Source organism: Eumetopias jubatus, unplaced genomic scaffold (assembly GCF_037043125.1).
Source record: "Eumetopias jubatus isolate StellerSeaLion01/CBP00866 unplaced genomic scaffold, mEumJub1_p1.0 scaffold_17, whole genome shotgun sequence".
Lineage (NCBI taxonomy): Eukaryota > Metazoa > Chordata > Mammalia > Carnivora > Otariidae > Eumetopias > Eumetopias jubatus.
The window spans coordinates 42,895,441-42,920,209 of record NW_028274823.1 but is presented as its reverse complement, the minus strand read 5'-3'; the positions used below and the strand labels follow the sequence as shown (position 1 = coordinate 42,920,209).

Sequence of the window (24,769 nt, the reverse complement as noted above, 5' to 3'; positions counted from 1 at the left end):
ACTTTCAGACCTTTGGGCAAACTGCTGGGCCCACCATGGCCTACCTAGGATGCAGGCATGTCATGCCTTCCTCAAACGCCTTATCCCAGCCTGTGTTCAGAACCCCACTCATGGGCTCCCTTGTCTCAGACCCAAAAGGAATCAAAATCCCCTCCACTGAAAACATCAATACTTCAATGCTGCCCATCCCTTCCTCCCTGGGACTGATCTGTCTCCCATCCACCCCTCCTCCCACACTGGACCAGGGCAGAGAGTGACACAAAACACAGGTCACTGTTCATAAAGGACCTGCACATCTGCTCCATACAATCCTGGGAGTCCTCACATATAGCCCATTCTAAGAAAATCAAAGAGTATGGAGGGAAGAACTCAGGACAGCTGTAGGTCAGGGCTTAGAGGGGCGGAGATGGTCTAGCAGCATATAGTCTGCCAATGTCAGTGCAGCCAGGGCTCAGAGAGGGCTAGGGAGCCAGATCTGGGGGTCAGGGTGCACAATGAGTGGAGGTCAAGCCAGCTCAGCCTGCACTCCATTGGCCTTCCCAATGTGGTTTCAGGGAACTCTTCAGCTTCCTGGCTCTCCCTGAGACTTGGCTCTTCTGTGTCTGCCATGGGGGATCAAATCAGTGCTTACCTGTCTGAGGTGAGCTTCATAAGGGTGTGGCCCTGTGTGGAGTAGGTGATGAAGGACATCCGCATTTTTCAAGCTGGGGAGGGAGCACGTGCTTGTGAGAAGCCATCAACACAGGCTTAAAATGATGCCAATAAAGCTCAAAAAAACAGGGTTCACTGCAGCCAGTGAGGGGGGGTCTATGTCATTTTCCACACTTTCCACTACAACTCTTCTACTTTCAGTCTCATTTCCCAAACACTGGAAGTTCCCATAAATGTAGTGAAAAATTTTGAGGCCTGTAAGATGTGTGACCTCCTTAGAATAGAAAGCCAAGATGGCATCCTGCTCCATTCTTTAATTCTTAAAGAATGCATTCCAAAAGATACACACACACACACACACACACACACACACACACACGCGCGCACACACACACACACAGAAACACACACAGAGGTATCACAGTACATCACAAAGAAATAAACACCTTCACATTCCTGTATGAGGGGCTCACCCCTGGCCTCTCTTCTACTGTAACATTCTTTGGACCTTCATTCCCTTTCCTCCTAAATCCTTCCTCACCTCATTCTCTTGTCAAAAAAATTATTCTCTTTCTTGGCAGCCATTTATATGTATCCCTTCCTTTCCATCCTCTGGCTACTGTCATCTGGTCTGCTGACCCTCAGTATCATTGAGATAAATTGTTACAATAGGTCCCTAGCTGAGCTCTTTGCTCTTGGCTCTTCCTCCAACTCATTTTATCCACTTATTAACAGACTTATTTTCCTGAAGCACATCCTTAATCATGTGAGACCCCTACTCAAGAATCCTATACCTCTTTATAGCTCCCAGTAGGAAATTCAAGTCCTGTGGCCTGGCATTAAGAGCCCATATATTATTGGCTCCACGTTGACTTGTCCAGCCTCATCTCCCAGTCTTCTCCTGACTATACCCACTCTACCACCAAACAGACCATTCACTCCACAAGAAGTCTCTTTGATGGTTCCTGTTACCCTGTCTTTCCCCATTCTTCAAGGCCTAGTTCAAATTTCCACATCTTCTAGGTAATTATCCTTGACTTTTTCTCTAGGAATTCTTGTTTTTTCCTTTATATTGCCATGCAAGACTTTTGTCCCTTTCTCTTGGCCATTGGCATCATTTAATCAGGTGTTCAGTTACTGAGTTACTGGTCAGCATGCTTTAACTTCCTTTCCAAGCTGGTATGGTTCTCAGAAGCAGACTGTATCCCCTTTAATGTGGCCTGACTCTCAGGCAAGAGCCAGCAAATGCTGCTGAGAACCAATGGGACAATTTGACTTTCCTTCTTTCCTGCTTCAGAACACCATTGTGGGCACTGTGCTTCTGGCCTGAGGGACTCCCAGGCCCACTGAATCTAAGCAGCTGTGTCTCTTCCTGTCAGAAGAAAACATCCTGTAGCATGGAGAGCCTTACTTTGGAAACTCCTTCACCACATCATCCACAAATGTGTAAATGTCCTTCCAATTGTTCACACTGTCTGACCTAAAACAAAGACTTGAGTCAGAGGGATGAGGCATATACATTGGGTGGAAAGTTTCTGCCCCCTACTTCCCATAGTCCCTTTAGCAAGCTCCTCCTTATCCCACATAACTGAAGTCTGCCACACACCCTCGGGTCACTCTGGTGGTGACTTTCATCAGTGTGAATGGTGGGAAGGTTGAATAACCAGACCCATATGCTTGGGACCAAGTGACTTCCAGGGAGGAAGGACTTTAAGTGGCAAACCAGGATGGTTGGTTTGGTTATGGTGGGTGGTTATGGTAGGTGGACAAGAAATGAAGGAGGATGCATTTGTTGGAAAACACATTTTGATTCTGATATGTTGGCTCTCTTAGTCCTCCACTTTCCTTTGGAATAGCCATTAACAGCTGTCTGCTCCTCTTCTACTCTTTAAAGATGTATAGTGGAGTGCAAGACAGGGCTTTTGGCGCCACATTCCATTACATACCTCTTGGAAGCAACAGATCCAGCCTCAGAGAGTGACCCAAGCCAGTCCTGTAATCTTCTGCTGAACTCTGGATTCTTAGGCATCAGACTATCCTGACATACCTCCTTAGGTTGGGATCCATTTGTAAGCCTAAGTCAGATCTGCCAACCATCCCTCATGACACACAAAAATTCTGCTCACACCTTCATGTTTTCCAGCACTCACAGAGCAGGAAGAGACATTCCCAATAGGAGCCTGCACCTCAGGCCCGGAAGGATGTGCTACTCAGACTATTTTATTTCCCTTCATCCTTCAAAGCTGAGCCACTCTAGACATGAAAGGCCTATTCCAGCACCACTGCAAGGGGAGAGATAGGAACAGACCTGGGACACTGATGTTCTGTTGCCATCATGGCCTGACCAGCAAGGAAAGCCACAGATCCTTCCTCTCCCTATTTTTAGTTTCTTACTCATTGGCTCACTTTAGTTCCTGGATGGTAAAGATGCTGAAGGGGGCTGGAGGCTTATGATGTCCCCTTCTGTCTAGATGGGAAGCCCTTAAATGTGCCCTACCAATCCAGGGTTCAAAGATCTTTGCAATCCAACATCTCTATAGTTCTGTACTAATTCAAGTTTGTGATTGGCAAATGTGAGGTTCACTAAGTGTCTTGGTCAAGATCCTGCTGATATTAGGGGTGAAACAGTCTGATGCCCTAGCCTGGACTCTTTTTCTGGATCTATGACAGTTCATGTCTTTCCTGTCTCATATGAATTTGAGGAACCCACAAAGAGGCCCTTCCTCTTTCCTCCAGTGATGATTATGTCAATAAACATCCTAAACATCATGTTTATATGTATGATTCTCACATACCCAAGAGCATCCTTCTCCTCTCTACCATTCTTACTGCCTCTTTTAAGTTTCATCTAAAATTATCAACAGATGGTGAGGAAATTAAGGATAGATGATTCCAACTATGTCAGGATTATCATTCATGGAGCACATATATATGAAGCACTTTATATGCATGATTTCCAATTCTGAATCAACCCAATGATATTAGCATTATTCCCATTTTACAGATGAAAAAGTAGGCTCTCACAGGTCAAGGAATTTGGCACAATTTTCATGGGTAGCATGGATCTGAACCCAAATCTAGCTGTAAATCCCATGCTCTCCCCATTGGACTTGGGGGACTGGGGTGATACTGCTGTGCCAACAATTGCTAGGAGTATAGCAATAGACTCTGACAACTTACCCACAATACCAACTTTCTCACAGAAGCGCCATGCTAAATTGCAAGGAAGACAATCCCTTTCTTAACTAATGGTAACACTTCCCACTTTCCTTCTCATTACTACTCTCCCCTGCTTTCCCCCAGAGTGAAGAGGATCTTCCAAAGAAGATTCACAGGAAACAAGAGTCTTCAACCCACCTTACCTGCCCTGGGAAAGTTTCTAGCTTATGATTATTTGAAGGAATGTCTAGCCTCTAGAACACAGAAGAATGTGAGTGCTTGTGGGCAGTGGGAAAAACCACAGGGACCTACAGGTCCTTAGGAGAGAGGCAGTATGGAACACGAGTATGGAACAACCACATGGAGTTCCAGCTCCAATCATGTTTTAGCATCCCACACTTAAATGAGAACGGAGAGATGGAAATCACCAGACATTTGAGGGCATCTCTACTGCTGAAGCTTGAGTCCAAAATATCTTAGTGATATCACTATGCTGGGGGAATGGAAAAGGTGGGCAAGATTCAAGTAGGACAGCTGAACTATAAGAAAGCTAAATTCTCTTCTTTCATAGTCAGAAGTCAATAGAAAATGAGGAAACCTCAAACAGCAAGAAGTAGCAACTGTATTAGCATGTTATTATAAATTAATTTATAACTAATTTAATTAACTAAATTAATTTAATTTAGAATTGATTTCTAATTAAAATGAGAAAAATCTGGAAGATTTGTAATGGCTGTTTCTGAGAAATGGGATCAAATGTGGGGAGGAGGGATGCAGGATCCTCAAGTTTTTGTTGTGAAGTTTGCAATATGTTTGGTTTTAAACTTATGTTCAAGAATTTCTTGACAAATGAAAAAAATGAAAGTACAAATAAAAACTAGTAGCATGGAGGATGTCAACAAAAGGGCAGATTCTGAAACTCCAAGCCTTCTTCGCCAGTAGTAACATCAAAACAAAACAAAATAACAGAAGCTTTCTGTACCAACTTTCTGCTCTGTAGGAGCTCTACAAAATAATCAAAGGTTTATAGCAATAAAGTAAATGCCCAATCAAGAAACAGCCATCTTCAAAATGATAGGTAAGGTTTGTGGCATTTTTAATCACACTTCCCTCACTCTCCTTCTAGCCTGGTGGCAGTTTTGGTCTTGATTAATAGCCCAGTTCCAAGCTGTCCTTGAACCAGAGAAAGCAGTGCAGACCTTACAATTATTGTGCACATCTCTTCTAACCTGTCTGGGTCAATCTGACCCCTGGCTGGGGTCAATTAGAGGGTTCAAAAACAGTTGTGGACACAGGTACATTTAAAAAGCCACAGGGGCACCTGAGTGGTGCAGTCAGTTTAGTGTCTGACTCTTGGTTTTGGCTCAGGTCATGATCTCAGGGTCGTGAGATCAAGCCCTGCATTGGGTTCTGCACTCAGCATGGAGTTTGCTTGAGTTTCTCTCCCCTCTCCCTCTGCTCCTCCCCCACTGTGGTCTCTCCATCTCTCTCTCAAATAAATAATCTTAAGAAAAAAAAAAAAGCCTGTCTGAAGCATGCTTAGAAAAATCCCCAAGAAACCTTAAGCTTTCACTTTGGACTGATCTCTAGGCTCTGAGCAAACCTAACTAAGTGGTAAAGGAATGCCCAGCAAAGAACCATTTGCAAACGCTGGTTGATGTGTTTGTTTTCTGTGTTTTGTTTTAAATTTTTGTGCTGTTTTATGTTTGTTCTAGCTCCTGGCATTCAAGGAAATCTGTCAAAACCTTAGCTGAATATAAGCTAAAGGAACAAAAATTCCAGTAATCACATACAACAAGGATATTCTTATATTCTTTGCAAAAAACTGTTTGTAAAGCCCTCAAAAGAAATGGAAATCTACACACTTCTACAATAGATAAAAAAAAAGCAAAAGCAGCCCAGTACCCATGGGGAATTCTGATTTCTAGACTATCACATTAAAATAACAAAACACCCAATTTTCAACAAAAGTAAATCACAAAACATACAAAAAACTAGGAGAACATGGGTCTTTCAAAGGAACTAAATATAAATTTACAGAAACCATTCCTGAGGAAGCCAGGGCATCAGACTGAGTAGACAAAGGCTTAAAGCAACTACCTTAAATATGCTCAGAGGTAAGAGAAAAATAAGGACTAAGAAATAAAGGAAATCAGGAAAATGATATATGAAAAAAATGAGGACACCAACAAAAAACTAATTATTAAAAAACCCCAGAAATCTGAAGGTGAAATGTGCAATAATTTTATTGAAAAATTTATTAGAGTGATTCAATAGCAGATTTGAGCATACATAGCAAAATGTCAGGGAAGCTGAGGATAGGATAATTAAAATTTTTAAGTGTCAGAAGTAGAAAGAAAAAAGAATGAAAAGTGATCAGCATCTTTGGGACCTATATGAAACCATGAAGCAGAACAACATATACATTGTGGGAATCCGAGAAAGAGCTAAGAGAAAAGAGCAGAAACATTTTTTGAAGAAATAGCAGCAACACATGTCCCAAATTGAATATTATTCAGCCATAAAAAACACTGAAATCTTGCCACTTGCAACAATATAGATAGATCTAGAGAGTATGATGCTAAGTGAAATAAGTCAGTCAGAGAAAGAAAAATAGCATATGATTTCATTCATATGTGGAATTTAAGAAACAAACAAACAAAGGAAAAGGAGAGTCAAACCAAAAAACAGTATCTTAACTATAGAGAATAAACAGATGATTACCAGAGGGGAGGTGGGTGGGGGTATGGGTGAAATAGGTGAAGGGGATTAAGAGTACACTTATTTTGATGAACACTGAATAAAGTATAGAATTGTTGAATCACTATATTGTACACCTGCATCTAATATAACACTGTATGTTAACTGTACTGGAACTAAATTTTTTTTAAAATCCAAGATTAGATAAAATATATAAACCAACAAATCCAAGAACTTTGACTAACTTCAATTGTGATAAACTAAAGACCCATTCTAAGACACATTATAATAAAACTGTTGAAAGACAAAGACAACAAGAGAATCCTGAGCAGGAAGAAAGACTTGTAACATACAAGTAGTTTTCAGTAAGGTTGTTTCTCATCAGATACCTGTGAGGTCAGAAGGTAGTAGAGGAAATATTTAGAGTGCTGAAAGAAAAAAAAAGTCAAGTGAGAATGCCAAATTCTATAAAACTCCATAGGCGAGGGAGAAATTTAGACATTCACAGATAAACAAAAGCTAAGGGAGTTCATTTCCATTGAACCTGCCCCACACCTACAGTTAAAGGAGTCATACAAATTAAAATAGAAGGACACTAAATAATAACTTGAAGTCATATGAACATAAAAAGATCAAGATTTATCTTTCTGGTAAAGATAAATACAAGAGCAAATATAAAAGCTAGCATTATGAGTGAAATAAGTCAATCAGAGAAAGACATGTATCATATGACCTCGCTGATATGAGGAATTCTTAACCTCAGGAAACAAACTGAGGGTTGCTGGAGTGGTGGGGGGTGGGAGGGATGGGGTGGCTGGGTGATAGACATTGGGGAGGGTATGTGCTATGGTGAGCGCTGTGAATTGTGCAAGACTGTTGAATCACAGATCGGTACTTCTGAAACAAATAATGCAATATGTTAAGAAAAAAAAAAGAAGAAGATAGCAAGAGGCGAAGAATGAAGGGGAGTAAGTCGGAGGGGGAGACGAACCATGAGAGACGATGGACTCTGAAAAACAAACTGAGGTTTCTAGAGGGGAGGGGGTTGGGGGGATGGGTTAGCCCGGTGATGGGTATTAAAGAGGGCATGTTCAGTGTGGAGCACTGGGTGTTATGCACAAACAATGAATCACGGAACACTACATCAAAAACTAATGATGTATGGTGATTAACATAACAATAAAAAATTAAAAACAAGAGAAAATAAAATTTTAAGAATGCTGAAAAAAATAAAAGCTAGCATTATTATAATCTTGGTTTGTAACTGAACATTTATTCTCTTCAGAATTCAAAAGAAATGCATTAAAGTCATGATAAATCTATGTTATTGGGCACACAATGTACAAAGATGCAATTTGTGACATTGACACAAGGGGGGGTTGCAGCAGTAAAGAAGCAGAGTTCTTGTGTGTGATTAAAGTTAAGATGGCATTAATTATAATTAGATTGTTATAGCTTTAGCACGTTACAGTTAATGCTCATGTAATCATAGAGAAAATATCTATAATAGAATATTCACAAAGGAAATAAGAAGGGAATCAAAAATTGATTATTTTATTTTGTAGTAATAAGTTTTGGTTCCCTTCTCAGAAGTGGGCAGAAAAGGAGAAAATAAGAAGCAAAAATCTAGAAAACATACATAAAGTAAATAGCAAAATGGCAGAAGTCCTTCCATATAATAATTATTTTAAATGTAAATGGATTAAACTATCCAGACCAAAGGGATAGATTGGCAGAATAGACGAAAGAAAGATCTAAGTATATGCTGTCTACAAGAGACTCACTTTAGATGTAAGGACACAAACAGGTTGAAAGTGAAAGTACAGAAAGATATTCAAGGCAAACAGAAACCCAAAGAGAGCTAGAATAACTATATTAGACAAAAGAGACATTAAGTAAGAAACTGTTATAAATGGCAAAGAAGGACATTGTATATTCATAAAAGGGCAAAATATTCAAGAAAATAAAACATTTATAAACACATATGCACAAAACATCAGAGCTCCAAAAGTTATGAGGCTAACACTGACAGAATTTAAGAGGGAATTAGAAATCTCTACAATAGAAGTTGAAGACTTCAATATTCTACTTTCAAAAATGGATAGAAAAACTGGACAAAATATAAGGAAATAGATAAATAAGGGAACCAAAGATGTGAACAACAGTGTAAACTAGTTGTACCTAACAGATATGTAGAGAACACTCTATGTGACAAGAGCAAAATGCATTTTCCTCAAGTGTTTGTGTAATATTCTCCAAGGCAGATTACATGTTAAGCCACAAAACAAGTCTTAACAAATTTAAAACGATGGAAATAATTCAACAAAGAAATAGAAACCATAAAAATATACAGAAATCCTAGAGCTAAAGAATACAATGACTGCACTGAAGTATTCACCAGAGGAGTTCAGTAACAGACTCAAAGAAGCAGAAAAAACAGTCAGTGAACTAGAAGATAGGGCATTTGAAATTATCCAGTCAGAGGAGCAAAAAGAAAAAAAGAATGGAAATGCTCATAGAGGGGCAAGATGGCGGAGGAGTAGGAGACCTGGATTTTGTCTGGCCCCAGGAATTCAGCTGGATAGGGTTCAAACCATTTTGAACACCTACTAACTCAACAGATCGAAGAAAGGAATAGCAACAACTATCTGAACAGAAAACTGACCACTTTCTAAAAGGTCTTTTCTGATTTGTTTAATGTATTTTTTCTGGGGACATTGTTACCCCGTTAGCATTTTGTTCTCTCATTCATCTATTCTCCTCAGGACAAAATGACAAGATGGAAAAATTCACCTCAACAAAAAGAACAAGAGGCAGTACCGACTGCCAGGGACCTAATCAATATGGACATTAGTAAGATGTCAGAACTAGAGTTCAGAATGATGATTTTAAAGATACTAGCTGGACTTGAAAAAAGCATGGAAGATATTAGAGAAACACTTTCTGGAGAAAGAAAAGAACTAAAATGTAACCAAGTCGAAATCAAAAAGGCTACTAATGAGGTGCAATCAAAAATGGAGGCTCTAACTGCTACGATAAATGAGGCAGAAGAGGGAATTAGTGATATAGAAGACCAAATGATGGAAAATAAAGAAGCTGAGAAAAAGAGAGATAAACAACTACTGGATTACGAGGGCAGAATTTGAGAGATAGGCGATTCCATAAGATGAAACAACATTAGAATAATTGGGATCCCAGAGGAAGAAGAAAGAGAGAAAGGGGCAGAAGGTATATTGGAGCAAATTATAGCAGAGAACTTCACTAAAGTGGGGAAGGAAATAGGCATCAAAATCCAGGAGGCACAGAGAACCCCTCTCAAAATCAATAAAAATAGGTGAACTCCCTGACATCTAAGAGTAAAACTTATGAGACTCAGAGACAAAGAGAAAATCCTGAAAGCAGCTCAGGAGAAGAGATCTGTAACCTACAATGGTAGAAACATTAGAATGGCAACAAACCTATCCACAGAGACCTGGCAGGCCAGAAAGGACTGGCATGATCTATTCAGAGCAATAAACGAGAAAAATATGCAGCCAAGAATACTATATCCAGCTAGGCTGTCATTGAAAATAGAAGGAGAGATAAAAAGCTTCCAGGACAAAGAAAAACTAAAGGAATTTGCAAACACGAAACCAGTCCTCCAAGAAATATTGAAAGGGGTCCTCTAAGCAAAGAGAGAGCCTAAAAGTAACATAGACCAGAAAGGAACAAAGACAATATACAGTAACAGTCACCTGACAGGCAATACAATGGCACTAAATTCATATCTTTCAATAGTTACCCTGAATGTAAATGGGTTAAATGCCCCAATCAAAAGACACAGGCTATCAGACTGGAGAAAAAAACAAGACCCATCGATATGCTGTCTGCAAGAGACTTATTTTAGACCCAAAGACACCTCCACATTGAAAGTGAAGGGATGGAAAACCATTTACCATGCTAACGGACACCAAAAGAAAGCTGGGGTGGCAATCCTTCTATCAGACAAATTAGATTTTAAAACAAAGACTGTAATAAGAGATAAGGAAGGACACTATATCCTACTTAAAGGGTTTATTCAACAAGATCTAACAATTGTAAATATCTATGCCCCTAACATGGGAGCAGCCAATTAGATAAGGCAATTAATAAGAAAAGGAAAGAAACACACTGACAACAATACAATAATAGTGGGGGACTTTAACACCCCCCTGACTGAAATGGACAGATAATCGAAGCAAAAGATCAACAAGGAAATAAAGACTTTAAATGATACACTGGACCAAATGGACTTCATAGACATATTCAGAACATTCCATCCCAAAGCAACGGAATACACATTCTTCTCTAGTGCCCATGGAACATTCTCCAGAATAGATCACATCCTAGGTCACAAATCAGGTCTCAACCGGTACCAAAAGATTGGGATTATTCACTGCATATTTTCAGACCACAGTGCTTTGAAACTAGAACCAATCACAAGTGGAAAGTCAGAAAGAACTCAAATACATGGAGGCTAAAGAGCATCGTACTAAAGAATGAATGGGTCAACCAGAAAATTAAAGGAGAATTAAAAATATTCATGGAAATCAATGAAAATGAAAACACAACTGTTCAAAATCTTAGGGATGCAGCAAAGGCAGTCCTGAGAGGAAAATATATATCAATACAAGCCTTTCTCAAGAAACAAGAGAGGTCTCAAATACACAACCTAACCCTACACCTAAAGGACCTGGAGAAAGAACAGCAAATAAAGCCTAAACCCAATAGGAGAAGAGAAATAATAAAGATCAGAGCAGAAATCAATGAAATAGAAACCAAAAGAACAGTAGAACAGTTCAACAAAACAAGGAGTTGGTTCTTTGAAAGAATTAATAAGATTGATAAACCCCTGGCCAGACTTATCAAAAAGAAAAGAGAAATGACCCAAATCAACAAAATCATGAATGAAAGAGGAGAGATCACAACCAACACTAAGGAAATACAAACAATTATAAGAACATATTATGAGCAACTCTATGCCAGCAAATTAGATAACCTGGAAGAAATGGGTGCATTCCTAGAGATGTATCAACTACCAAAATTGAACCAGGAAGAAAAAGAAAACCTGAACAGACCTATAACCACTAAGGAAACTGAAGCAGTCATCAAAAATCTCCCAACAAACAAAAGCCCAGGGCCAGATGGCTTCCCAGGGGAATTCTACCAAACATTTAAACAAGAATTAATACTTATTCTCCTGAAACTGTTCCAAAAAATAGAAATGGAAGGAAAACTTCCAAACTCATTTTATGAAGCCACCATTACCTTGATCCCCAAAACAGACAAAGACCCCATCAAAAAGGAGAATTAGAGACCAATATCCTTGATGAACAGGGATGCAAAAATTCTCACCAAAATACTAGCCAGTAGGATCCAACAGTACATTAAAAGCATTATTCATCATGACCAAGTGGGATTTATCCCTGGGCTGCAAGGTTGGTTCAACGTCCGCAAATCAATCAACGTGATACAATATATTAACAAAAGAAAGAACAAGAATCATATGATCCTCTCAACAGATGCAGAAAAAGGATTTGACAAAGCACAGCATCCTTTCTTGATCAAAACTCTTCAGAGTATAGGGATAGAGGGTACCTACCTCAATATCATAAAAGCCATCTATGAAAAACCTACAGCGAATATCCTTCTCAATGGGGAAAAACTGAGACCTTTCCCCCTAAGGTCAGGAACGCGGCAGGGATGTCCACTATCACCACTGCCATTCAACACAGTATTAGAAGTCCTAGCCACAGCAACCAGACAACAAAAAGAAATCAAAGGCATCCAAATCGGCAAGGAGGAAGTCAAACTCTCACTCTTTGCAGATTATATGATACTTTATGTGGAAAACCCAAAAGACTCCACCCCAAAACTGCTAGAACTCATACAGGAATTCAGTAAACTGGCAGGATATAAAATCAATGCACAGAAATCAGTGGCATTCATATACACCAACAACAAGACAGAAGAGAGGGAAACTAAGGAGTCGATGCCATTTACAATGCACCCAAAACCATAAGATGCCTAAGAATAAATCTAATCAAAGAGGCAAAGGATCTGTACTCAAAACTATAAAATACTTGTGAAAGAAATTGAGGAAGACACAAAGAAATGGAAAAACGTTCCATGCTCTTGGATTGGAAGAACAAACATTGTGAAGATGTCAACGCTACCTAGAGCAATCTACACATTCAATGCAATCCCCATCAAAATACCATCCACTTTTTTCAAAGAAATGGAACAAATAATCCTAAAATTTGTATGGAACCAGAAAAGACCCTGAATAGCCGGAGAAATGTTGAAAAAGAAAAGCAAAGCTGGCGGCATCACAATTCCGGACTTCCAGCTCTATTACAAAGCTGTCCTCATCAAGACAGTATGGTACTGGCACAAAAACGGACACATAGATCAATGGAACAGAGTAGAGAGCCCAGAAATGTCCCCTCAACTCTCTGGTCAACTAGTCTTCGACAAAGCACATGGAGAAGAATCAAACTGGACCATTTCCTTACACCACACACAAAAATAGACTCCAATGGTTGAAAGACCTCAACGTGAGACAGGAGCCCATCAACATCCTAAAGGAGAACACAGGCAGCAACCTGTTCAATCTCAGCCGCAGCAACTTCTTCCTAGAAACATCGCCAAAGGCAAGGGAAGCCAGGGCAAAAATGAACTATTTGGACTTCATCAAGATAAAAAGCTTCTGCACAGCGAAAGAAACAGTCAACAAAACCAAAAGACAACCGACAGAATGGGAGAAGATATTTGCAAATGACATATCAGATAAAGGGCTAGTATCCAAAATCTATAAAGAACTTATCAAACTCAACACCCAAAGAACAAATGATCCAATCAAGAAATGGGCAGAAGACAAGAACAGAGATTTTTCCAAAGAAGACATCAAATGGCCAACAGACACATGAAAAAGTGCTCAACATTGCTCGGCATCAGGGAAATCCAAATCAAAACCTCAATGAGATATCACCTCACACCAGTCAGAATGGGTACAATTAACAAGTCAGGAAACGAGAGATGTTGGCGGGGATGCGGAGAAAGGGGCACCCTCCTACACTGTTGGTGGGAATTCAAGCTGGTGCAACCACTGTGGAAAACAGTATGGAGGTTCCTTAAAAAGTTGAAAATAGAGCTACCATAGGACCTAACATGTGCACTACTGGGTATTTACCCCAAAGATACAAATGTAGGGATCTGAAGGGGTACATGCACCCCGATGTTTATAGCGGCAATGTCCACAATAGGTAAACTGTGAAAAGAGCCAAGATGTCCACTGACAGATGAATGGATAAAGAAGATATGGTATACATACACAATGGAATATTATGCAGCCATCAAAAGGAATGAGAGCTTGCCATTTGCAATGATGTGGATGGAACTGGAGGCTATTATGCTGAGCGAAATAAGTCAGAGAAAGACACGTATCATATGACCTCACTAATATGAGGAATTCTTAATCTTAGGAATCAAACTGAGGGTTGCTGCAGTGGTGGGTTGTGGGAGGGATGGGGTGTCTAGGTGATAGACATTGGGCAGGGTAGGTGCTATGGTGAGCGTTGTGAATTGTGTAAGACTGATGAATCACAGATCTGTACCTCTGATACAAATAATACATTATATGTTAAAAAAGAAAGAAGATAGCAGGAGGGGAAGAATGAAGGGGGGGACATCGGAGGGGAGACGAACCATGAGAGACTATGGACTCTGAGAAACAAACGGAGGGTTCTAGAGGGGAGGGGTGTGGGGGGATGGGTTAGCCTGGTGATGGGTATTAAGGAGGACATGTTCTGCATGGAGCACCTGGTGTTATACGCAAACAATGAATCATGGAACACTACATCACAAACTAATGATGTTTAAGATAACTAAAAAAAAGAGCTCCAGGGGGAGGTAATAATAATAATAATAAAAAGATTGGGAAGACTGCCTTGTTTTACAATCAATTTCATTAGAATATTATCTATATTAATAATCTTAGAGCTTTTGGTTTTGTTTTACTACTTTACTATTTTTTTGTATTTATTATTTCTCTAAAATATTCTCCCTTTCATTTTCTTTGGGTTTCATTTTAGTATTCTTTTAAAAATATTTTTAGGTTAATTATTAACTCATTTATTTTTACCATTTTTCCCCCATAAGATAACCATTTGTGGCCACAAATTTTCCTCTAATCTTCTCTTTCACTAAAGTTGTATAAATGCTCACATTAGGGATTTGATGTCTCATTTCCATATTCACCAAAAGAAAAGTTTTGCTTTGTGGATCTTCTAATGTATGTTCTGAATCAGCTTTTCCCCCCTCAGATTTGCCATAATTCTTTTTCTTTACAATCTTACTTGTGTAATAGATGCTCCAAAACCTGGGGAAAAGCACGGTGACTGTCACCTTCTGTCCCTGCATCCCCTGCCCCCCAAGGGCTGGTTTCCCTTTCAGTCCCTCAGGGATCTCCCTTCTTCAGTCTAATGGGCTCTGCACTCCCTCTGTGCTCCAACAATGTGACCCTCTCATCTGGCTGCCTTCGCAACAATTCTGGTGACTGAACCCACTTCTCCTATCTCTTCTGACCTGTCACTACGAGCTCATTCGAGTCCTGTCATGAATGTCGCCCACTCAGAAGCCATTCCCTCCCGCCGCTCAGCCCTTCTTCGGACCCTAGTCCGTCCCACTTTCCGTGGGTAGTTAGGTTCCCTGACACCTTTGCTTTCTGTGAGGTCACAGAACTCACCATGGTGTGGCGCAGTGCTGCCATCTCCCGGCTGAGGAGCCAGCGAGGCAGAGGGACAGTTCCACGGAAGTTTGGGAGATTGTCGCGGCGCCTCAAAGATGCAGTTTGCGCGGCGGCTCAGCGAGCAGGGATAAGAACTGCCCGGACGCCGCGGGGATCCCGCACTAACACCCGGGCCTCGGGGAGAAGTCTCGGCGTCTAGGGCGGGTGAGCAGCGGCAGGGGCGCCTCCGCTGTGGCCCAGGCGCCACCTCCCAAGGCACGGGAGATTTTCGCCCGCTGGGGCGGCCAGCGCCGGGACGCTCCCCCTCAGCCCAGCTGCTGCGAGGCGCGGAGCAGAGGCCGAATCACCTGGCGGCGGGCCGGGGTTTGCCGAGCCGAGCGCGCCGGGCTTGCACCCAGCTCACCTCTCTCTGAGCGGGTCGCGTCGACGCGCAGGCCCCTCCCGGAAGGGGCCGTGGGGGTGGGCTGCCCGAGGCCCCGCCCCGGAGGTGGGAGCAGTCCGGGGGGGCGGGGCCCGGCCGGCCCCCGGGGTTCGCGCGCCAGGTTCCGACTCCTGTGCGGTGCGGTCGGACTTGGAAGCGGTCTGGGCTGCCAGCGCCTCTCCAGCGCCCAGCGCCGCGGGAGAGCCGAGGTGAGACGCACCGTCCTGCACCTGGGACAGGCGGCGAGTGGACGTGGGGGGCGCGATTCATCCCACTTCTGCTGGCCTTTCCCCAGGGCAGAGTGCGCAGTCCTGCCCTTGACTGCCCTGTTCTTTCCTCCCCTCGGGCGCCAGCTTCCTTCATCTCGCCCCCCTACCCCTTTTTTCTCCTCGTTCCCCCCAGTCCCTGCCTTCTGCCTCTGTCTTTTGTCTCCTTGTCTCTTCCTGTTTCTCTCCGTCGTCTATCTCACTTTTTCTTGTCTGCCTCTTCTTCATTACCTATTTTCCCTGCCCTACCCCTTCTCTTTTTCCTTCTCTCTCTTGGTCTTTCCCTTCGCCCCACCCCCCCACCCCCCGCCCCAGGAATTCTGCCTTTTGATTTTTTTTTCTTTCTCCTAGGATGACTCTCATTCTTCCATCTATCCATCCACCCATCCTCTCTCATCCTGTGTTGCTCTGTTATACTCAGCCAGAGCTTGTGCTCGGCACTGGGGTAATAATGGTGCATCTGTCCCAGATCCTTTCTCCAAAAGATTACATCCAAAGGGGGCATTCAAGTGCCTGTTTTGGGAAAAATACATAAATGATCTAGTTATAAATATCTGAGATTTAGGGTGAGCCGGAAGAAAATACTTGGTTTTAGAGACAAGGCATTGATTGAGTCGTTTTCTTGACATTTGCCTGTAGTAACAGGCACAGACAGCACACCAGGAAGCTAAATCCTGCAGAAACATTGAGGGGACACTGGGGCCCACACCATCCTTCCTTGGAAATAGTGTAAGGCCAGGTTGATAGGGAGGGAAGGGGTGGAATTCATAGCTTACTTGTGGGAAGACAATAGAGAGGTCAGGGCTTTTCATGTGAAACCATTAAGTGAGAGTTAAAATATGAAATTAACTGTGTATTTCTAAAATAGATACTTGCCAGTGCTGCTGATGTGCAGAATTTAAGTTCCATAATTATGCTGAATCAGACAGGCATTTTATAGCAATTATTGTGGCATTTAAGATTAATGTTTTTGTGTACATTAGGTAGGACCACAGTTGAAAATACCCTCATCTTAGTATCAAGGATTGTCTTAGACACATACTAAGTGAAGAAATCTAGAAAAACAAATCCGATTAATTTGGGGGAAATAAAGTAGAAGTATTGTATATTAAAGCAATGTTTGCTTCTTGTTAAAAATGTGATTTTCCCAGTGAGACGTGATTTCATTGCTTTATGATATTTTTATGACATATAGCTGTATGTTCAAACACATACACACACACCATATATATATATAAACTTGTTTGTTTTTAAAGCTATTAATTACCACCTAACACAGAAGTTTTTTTCTAATCAAGAATTTAACCTTTTGGTTTATTATGATTTTTAATGATATTTCAGTTCATTTGACTTTTCAGTTGTTATGGGAAAGGAAATGTGATATTACATAAATCACACAAACAAAAATGAAATATGACCGAAGAGGATTGCAATGTGTTTATTGAAAGAATTTTTTCATTTTAAATCAAAGAATGTTGGACAAATTCTTAAGTATATGCATGGAACTTTGATTCGGGAGGTTGTTTTCTGCATTTAAGAGTCAAATTGACTTTTAAATCATTGTACCGCTGACTTCCACTGTATCAGAACTCTGGAGGGGTGGGATGAAAGGGATGCTTTGCAAATGATTTAAAACCATCATGTCTGCTTTGCTTAGCAGATTTCTTTTTCAGAAACCCAAGAAGTGACAACTTTTTAAAACAGATAATCACAATAAAAAGATTTTTTCAAGGTTTTGTGTTGAGCTGCAATGCTTTTTAAATTTCCTTTCCTTCTTTGAGTAGGCTGTATCTCTCCTTTCTAGTAGATAATGATGCTATTATTGGCATCAGGTAGAGTCTGGCTGAGCAGTTTGATATACAAGCCATGGACTTTCCCCGGAAGGCTGCCACTGGGCTTGATCTACATGGCCAAGTTGTGTTAGGACTCCAGCAGACTGCATTATGGGCCTGGTGTCTGTCTGCATTCTGGGAATCCTGCATTTGGTTTTGCTTGAACACAGGAGGCATTGCTGCTGAAGGGGTATAGGCGGACATAGAGCCTGTGGGGATTAGCTAGGAAGACCTCTTCTCTCCCAGCTCCATGGCATCACCAACTAGCCTCCAGGAAAGCCTGGATAGCTCTCCAGTTTTAATTTTCTCAGGGTTCCAGAGCTAGGAGGATGCATGTGTATTTCCCGTTCAGGAAAACCCAGGATGTCACAATCCATATGTAGAAGAGGTGGATAGATAATTATCCCCTGGAACCTTCCAGAATGGTCTGAGAAGCATCTCCAAAGTCTAGGGAAACCAAAGGATTAGAGCACAGGAGATATTATCTGCTCTTGTTTGTTTTAGCTAAAGAGGAAGGCAGACACAGGAGACACTAGTTGGTGGTATACATGGTATCACTGAATAAGATCCAGTTTCTGAGTGAGATGCAGCTTGGATAGGCTGGAGGCTGGCCAGCTGACAGAGGTTGGAGAGTACCTTCAGATACCTCAGGAAAAAGAGGTCACCTGGTTGTTGACTAAAAGTTCTTTCTTCTGTGAATGAAGGGGGAAGGAGGAAAACAGGCAGGCCATTTGGTCACTCATTACACACTACTGTGCATGGGTTCCTGGGAGCACATGAGTAGAGGAAAGTGAGCCAGGTGGTTGACTCTTGCCCTTTGCACTAGTGTGATAATAATGAATAAATTAATGCTACCTAACATTTATTGAGCCCGGCTCTTTAACACTTCAGATACCTTAATCCGTCTAATCTTTACCAACCACCGGATGAAGTAGGCATCAAGGTGATCCTTTTTTTTAGAAAGAAAGGGTCCTTTTTTGGATGAGGAAATAGACAGAGAGAGGATCAACACCTTGCCTGTGGTCACAGGATTGGTAAGAGCAGAGTTGGGTTTGGTCGAGGCATCTGATGTGAGAGCCCATGCACTTATCCTCTATGTGATACACGGCTTGATGATAACATGAGATGGCCTGGTCATAGCATGAACAGAATGTGGCCAGGTGAAAGAATGATCAGAGTCTGCACTCGGTGCCCTGGAAATGGGTAATAAACAAAGACACATGTGCTTGTAACACTGTGAAGTGAGTAAGGCTTCATTTCCAAGAATGTAGCCCTTCTTGTGTTTGTTGGAGGAATCCTCACTGGTGGCCCAGGAAGGTTGAGAGCCTGAGGGAGAAGTATCCTAAATGATAGGGAAGGATGGATGTGGTCAGACACCACGTAAACTTGGGGAGCACAGACTCAGAAGGTCTCAAAGATCACTTATAATCCCATGATCTAAGGGCTCAGAAATGTTGGAGAGTCTGGGATTGAAATCAGGTCCTTTAAATAGGAAGACCATGGGGTGTTACTGAAAGATGTCTGTGTGGCTCAGGGAGTTCCTTGCTAAGCTCAGACTGAAAAGATCCAAGAAGGATAAGAGAACCCTTATCAGGACACACACAACAGAGTGAGGAGGATGAGCAGATCGTGTCAGGGGGTGAGAGCTCAGAATGAATTGAGGCTATTGAGGAGAGTGGAGGGACAGCAAAGAGTCCCTTAACATTGCATGGGAGCAAGGAGAACAAGGGCTGCATAGATTCACCGGAATGTCTGGCAGAGAACCATCCTCCAATTGCAAAGGGCATTAGTCGGTCCACATAGGAAGAAGGAGCAAGGCAGCACCGAGCAGCTGTGCATGCAGTCTCCTGACCCAGAACTCACTGGCCAGGGCATGATGTGACCCCAGAGATGACATCATGCATCTGCACACGTCATCTGAGAGGTGGATCACAGGAGAGGTGCATGAAGCCTGGAGCTCAATGAGACCCAGAGTCTGATGTTGACCCTGGGAAAGGGCCTGTGAGTCGTTTGACAGGAAGAGATGGGCATCAGGAGCTGGCACAGGCTCACTTGGGACAGGCCACGTCAGACACACATCATTTTCCTCTTTGAGAGGCTTCCATCTGGCAATGTCACAGACAGAGTGGACCGGTTAGATGGAGCCCCAGACAGAGTGTTGTAGGACATTATTTGCACTTGCCTGAGTGACCTTAGCCCAGCAGTGCTGATGCATGGGAGAGAGGTGAGCCTCAGGGAGATGGTCATACCAAAGGTCCCCAGTCAGTTCAGTACCCTCATCACCTTCTTTTCTTCTCTTTCTCATTATTATTATTATTATTATTATTTTATCTCCCTTTCTTTCTCCTCCTCCTGTTGGTCCCATTATTATTATTAAGATTTGAATAATAAAATTGATGGAACATGGAGTTGGATGGATATCTAATATAGTGATTGGCAGAATTCAGACCCACAATGGTCTCAAGAAGCTGGAAGGCAGCGCTGCATTTAGCAATGTGGCATTTCGCAGGTTGGAGATGAACGCCCTTGGGTTGAATCGTGCAGCTTCCCTCATGTGGTTACTGTGAAAATTCCACGCAATAAGGCATATGACGCCTCTGGCATCTCTGGCATGTGTTCACCTACATACTCTATAAACGGTCACTTCTATGTTTACGTGATGAAGCATCCCTGGTAGTAAAGATTTCATCCTGCAGTAAGATCCCATGTTCCAGATTTGAATGCTGAAAACAGAGTTGTCACATCTGTGGCTCAGGGCACTCTGGACATTTCTGATGACTGGGTCTACATGGCTGTGGTTGGCTGAGAAGACAGCCCAGTGGGCCTCTCTGCAGAGGGGTGCAGGGTGCAGCAGGGCCCGGAGGGCAGTAGCATGGGTGCCTGCCCAGGCTTGGGAAAGACATCCTGTGGTTCTAAATTGTCATCTGGAGGGCTGCCTGAGGAAGAGCTGGGGGGAGAAAGCGATGGATTGGGGGGAAATGTGTGTGTGTGTGTGTGTGTGTGTGTGTTTAAGTGTGAGTGTATGTGTGTGTATGAGTGTGTATATGTGAGTATATGTATGTGTGTCTATGTGTTTGTTTCTGTAAGTGTATGTGTATTTGAGTGGGTGAGCAAAGATGTGTGTGTGTGTGTGCATGTGAGTCTGGTTCAGCCAGTGCTGCTCACCAGCTGGGGGAGAGTGGGTGGGGGGAGGCCTGAAGATGGGTGTCCTGGCTTCAAGAACTGGCTGGTGGAGTTGATTAGGGAAGGGCAGGGAGGAAAGCCTCCCCAGAAGGGCTGATGGCACTCTCTCCTCCTCAGTGCCACCTCACATATGGCCGTGAGTGTCTTTCCTCCAAGACTTGAGCACCTCCAGGGCAAAGTGGAGGCTGGTCTACCTGAGTAGGTCCAGCAGGTTGGCACAAGAGGACAGTTGACAGGTGAGCAGAGGAGAAGGAAATGGATTAGTGTCTGAGGAGAACCAAGTGTGAGCACTCTGGTGAGTGGATGCGGGGCAGACCCACGCTTGCTCCAGGGGCAGGGCCAGGTGGAGAAGAGGGGGCTGCCCCCCAGGAGTGGGAGCGGGGCCCAGACCCACCCTGCCATGCCTGGGCATTTTATTGTCCAGCCTTTACCCTCTGGCCACCTGTGCTGCAGGAGCTCCACTCCCAGGTGCTCGGTGTCCTGTCATGTCTGATTCTGTGGAAGAAAAATGGACACACTGAGCTGCAAGACTACTCTAAACAATGAAAACTTTCATAAATCAGGGTGCAAACACGTTAGATTTGTCAACTGGGTCGGAACAGCCTGGTGGACACGTCGTGTGCTATGGGAACACAGCAGTTGCTGCCTGGATGCTGGCAGGTGCAGGGGCAGTGCTGAGCCTCGCCCTTGGGTGGCACGGTCACGTAGCATGGTCCTTCCTCCCTGATGGAGTCCTGGAGGTGAAAGCAGGTGGCACAGTTCTCCAAGTCAGGGTGAGCTGCTGCATCCGTAGTAGTCAGGCTTCTTTGGATGCACACAGCAAAGATGAGGAGCGCATGTCTCACTGCTGTTGCTTCCTCTCTGTGCAGTGTCCTGTGGTCCAAGTGTGCTGGCGCAGCCAACAGGGGAGCGCTCCAGTCTCACGGCTCCTCCCTGGGTCAAGCCCTCCGGAACACCAAAGCCCCTGAAGACTGACAGCTGTTGGAGCATCCACCTTGGCAGCTGGCTCACACCCTGCTGGTTAGCATGGCTGCTGGGAAGGGTGCTGTGCGGAGCTCTTCAGCTGAAAACAGTTGGCGGCTTAGTGAAGCCGACCATGGCAGGGGTTGCAAGCCAGTGCTGCTGGAGAAAACCAACCACCTGGGCTCTGAGGCTGCCACAGGTGGTGGGGGCCAGCATGAGGCCTGTGCTGAGCTGGTGCTGTCAGCAACCCCAGGCAAACTCAGACTGGGAAAGCCAATGGCCCAGAAGGTGTGCTGGGAACAGGGGCAGAGTGCCTTCACGGAGGTGCCTCGGCTCAAGAAGAGGCTGGAGGGTACACAGGCCAAGGAGAGGGAGCATGGTAACCCCACAGGACAGCCTGTCCCCCAGCAGCTGACACAGGAGATCCCCAGGGATCCAGCTGGCAGCAAGGTCTTCTCTTGGCCCAGTGGAGCCCAAGGGGAACCGAGAAGCGCCTTCAGCAAACCAGCCAGGTGTCCAACAGGGAGACCTGGGCCAACCTCTGTCTTCCAGGCAGAGGGACACGCAGATGCCCTTGGGGAGCTGTTGGGACTCATCAACACGGTAGATGTCCCTTGTTGGGGTCAACTTTCAAATTCTAAGTTTTTGGTGGGTGATTTCTGGAACCTGCAAATGTTGCCACAAAATGTTCCCATCTGCAGTGCTTTCATGGGTGCCCCCACACTGTGGCTAAAGCATGCCACTGGCCAGATACCCACACCCTCATCATCCTCCTCTCCTGCCTCTTGGGCTCTGCTGCGACCCACGTTCACCTCCCTGGGCCTGTCCACCCAGAACTGGTGTGCAAAGTGCAACCTGTCCTTTCGCCTGACCTCCGACCTGGTCTTCCACATGCGGTCCCACCACAAAAAGGAGCATGCAGGGCCTGACCTACATTCTAAGAAGCTGAGGGAAGAGGCCCTCACATGTCCCATTTGCCATGAATACTTCCGGGAGCGCCACCATCTGTCTCGGCACATGACTTCTCACAGTTAGCCGGTGACCGTGGAGCAAACCTGTAGGGGCAGCTTCTAAGATTTGGCAATGAGCCGGAGATGGCTTGCCGGTATTTCCTTTGAAAAAGCTGGTCAGAGTTGTCTGCAGGGCTGTCTGCATTGGAGTTCATACACGAACACCTTGGTCATCATTTGAAAAAGAGAGCCCTCAGCTGTGATGTGTTTTGATGGAAATCAAGTCATGCAATAAAATGATATGCTTTGTTAACCTAGGGCATTGGGACTATGAAGCATGAAGTGGAGGCCCTGCTCCTGTCACCATTCTGTTTGTTCCTTGTGGAGACAAGTTTGGCACACAGCATGAGCTTTGGAGGCAAACAAACCTGGATTCAAATCTTTCACATATTAGCCCTGACCTTGGACACATTGCTTTAATCGTCTGAGCACCAGTGTTCTTATCTGTAAATGGGGAAGGTGACACTTGTGTCTTAGGGTTGTTGTCAGGGTTACGTGGGAAGGTGTGTGGAAAATAGCCAGCATAACACTTGGCACAGTGTGATCACTGAGGAAATGATATCATTGTCCAGATCAGTCAGGTGTTGTTAAATAACAAAATCTCAGTGGCAGACAACTCAAAGCATCTATTTCTCACTCGAGGGTCTATGGGTTGGCTGGGTTGAGTTGGTCTTGGCTGGGCTTGGCTCCGATCACAAACTATCTTTAAGTTCATCTTTTACTCTAGGACTGATGGGCTTCCCAGATAATACTTCTCTCATGTTTATGCCAAGAGCCCAAGAAGGAAAATCCAAATACACAAGCAAACCTCAGGTTTCTGCTTGAGTCACTTTTTCTTTCTTTCTTTCTTTTTTTTTTTTTTTTTGAGAGAGAGAGAGAGTGTGAGAGTGTGGGGGGAGGGGCAGAGAGAAAGAATCTTGAGCAGGTTCCATGCTCGGCGTGGAGCCCGACATGGGGCTTGATCTCAAGATCCTGAGATCATGGCCTGAGCTGATACCAAGAGCCAGATGCTTAACCGAATGAGCCATCCAGGCGTCCCTTGGGTCAATTCTACTAACATCCTCTCAGCCAAAGCAAGTCAATGGCCAAGCCCAAAGTAAATGGGTGATATGTGCATGCTGCCCACAGTGAAGCCATGATGAGGGAGCGAATGTGAAATCCTCCTGCAGGGGCATGAAGAATTGGGACCAATAATTCAACCAACACTTCTTCACATTCTGAATTCATGAAAGGGGGCAAAAGGAACAACACACCCACCCACCCACACACCCCTTAGCTCTCAGGAAGTGATCGTGTACAACGGCTTAGGCTTAAAACACTGTGAGAATTAGGAGAGTTCTGGCTACCAATATCTACTGCATGTCGTGTTTCTCTCAGTAACTGTTCTGTTTATCCTGCATTTGTCCTTGCAAACCTCAGGTCATAAACTCTGATATAACTCAGGCCAGTTTGTGTGAAGGCCATCAGCTGGGAGTTCTTTCGAGTGAGTGAGTTCTTTTGACTGGTTTCCACTTCCCTTTCGGGACATGCTCATTTGATCCGCAATTTGGAACCCTCTGGTGGGGCCTCTGGCACAGAGCTCAGGCTGTGGTTGGGAAGGAGCTGGTGGGGCGTTCAGACAGCGGCCAGTGAGCCATCCAAACAGCCCCCAAACTCGACCTCTTCTCTCCCTCTCCATGTGCCAACCTGGTGCAGGCAGCAGCAGGTCCCACCTGGCCCACCCTACCCCCATCCCCCTGATTCACCCTCCCCTCACCTTCCACCCACACACCCATCCATTCTCCACCCATAACCAGCCATTTATTCACTCATTTATT

General features: G+C 43.8%; 2 protein-coding genes across 2 annotated transcripts in view; one reads left to right on the top strand and one right to left on the bottom strand.

The window, feature by feature from the left end:
• Positions 1-15,557, bottom strand: part of LOC148162160 (anthrax toxin receptor-like) — a 35,354-nt gene extending 19,797 nt beyond the window's left edge. Inside the window, exon 1 of the mRNA XM_088019848.1 lies at positions 15,275-15,557. Coding sequence (XP_087875974.1) covers positions 15,275-15,298 — 24 coding nt within the window. The 5' untranslated portion in view covers positions 15,299-15,557. The remainder of the gene's footprint in view (positions 1-15,274) is intronic.
• A 6,340-nt stretch (positions 15,558-21,897) lies between these two features.
• Positions 21,898-22,977, top strand: ZNF488 (zinc finger protein 488). The gene has a single exon (XM_028098527.2). The coding sequence runs from the start codon at positions 22,006-22,008 to the stop codon at positions 22,975-22,977; it is 972 nt and encodes a 323-aa protein (XP_027954328.1). The 5' UTR covers positions 21,898-22,005.
• Positions 22,978-24,769: the final 1,792 nt, after the last annotated feature.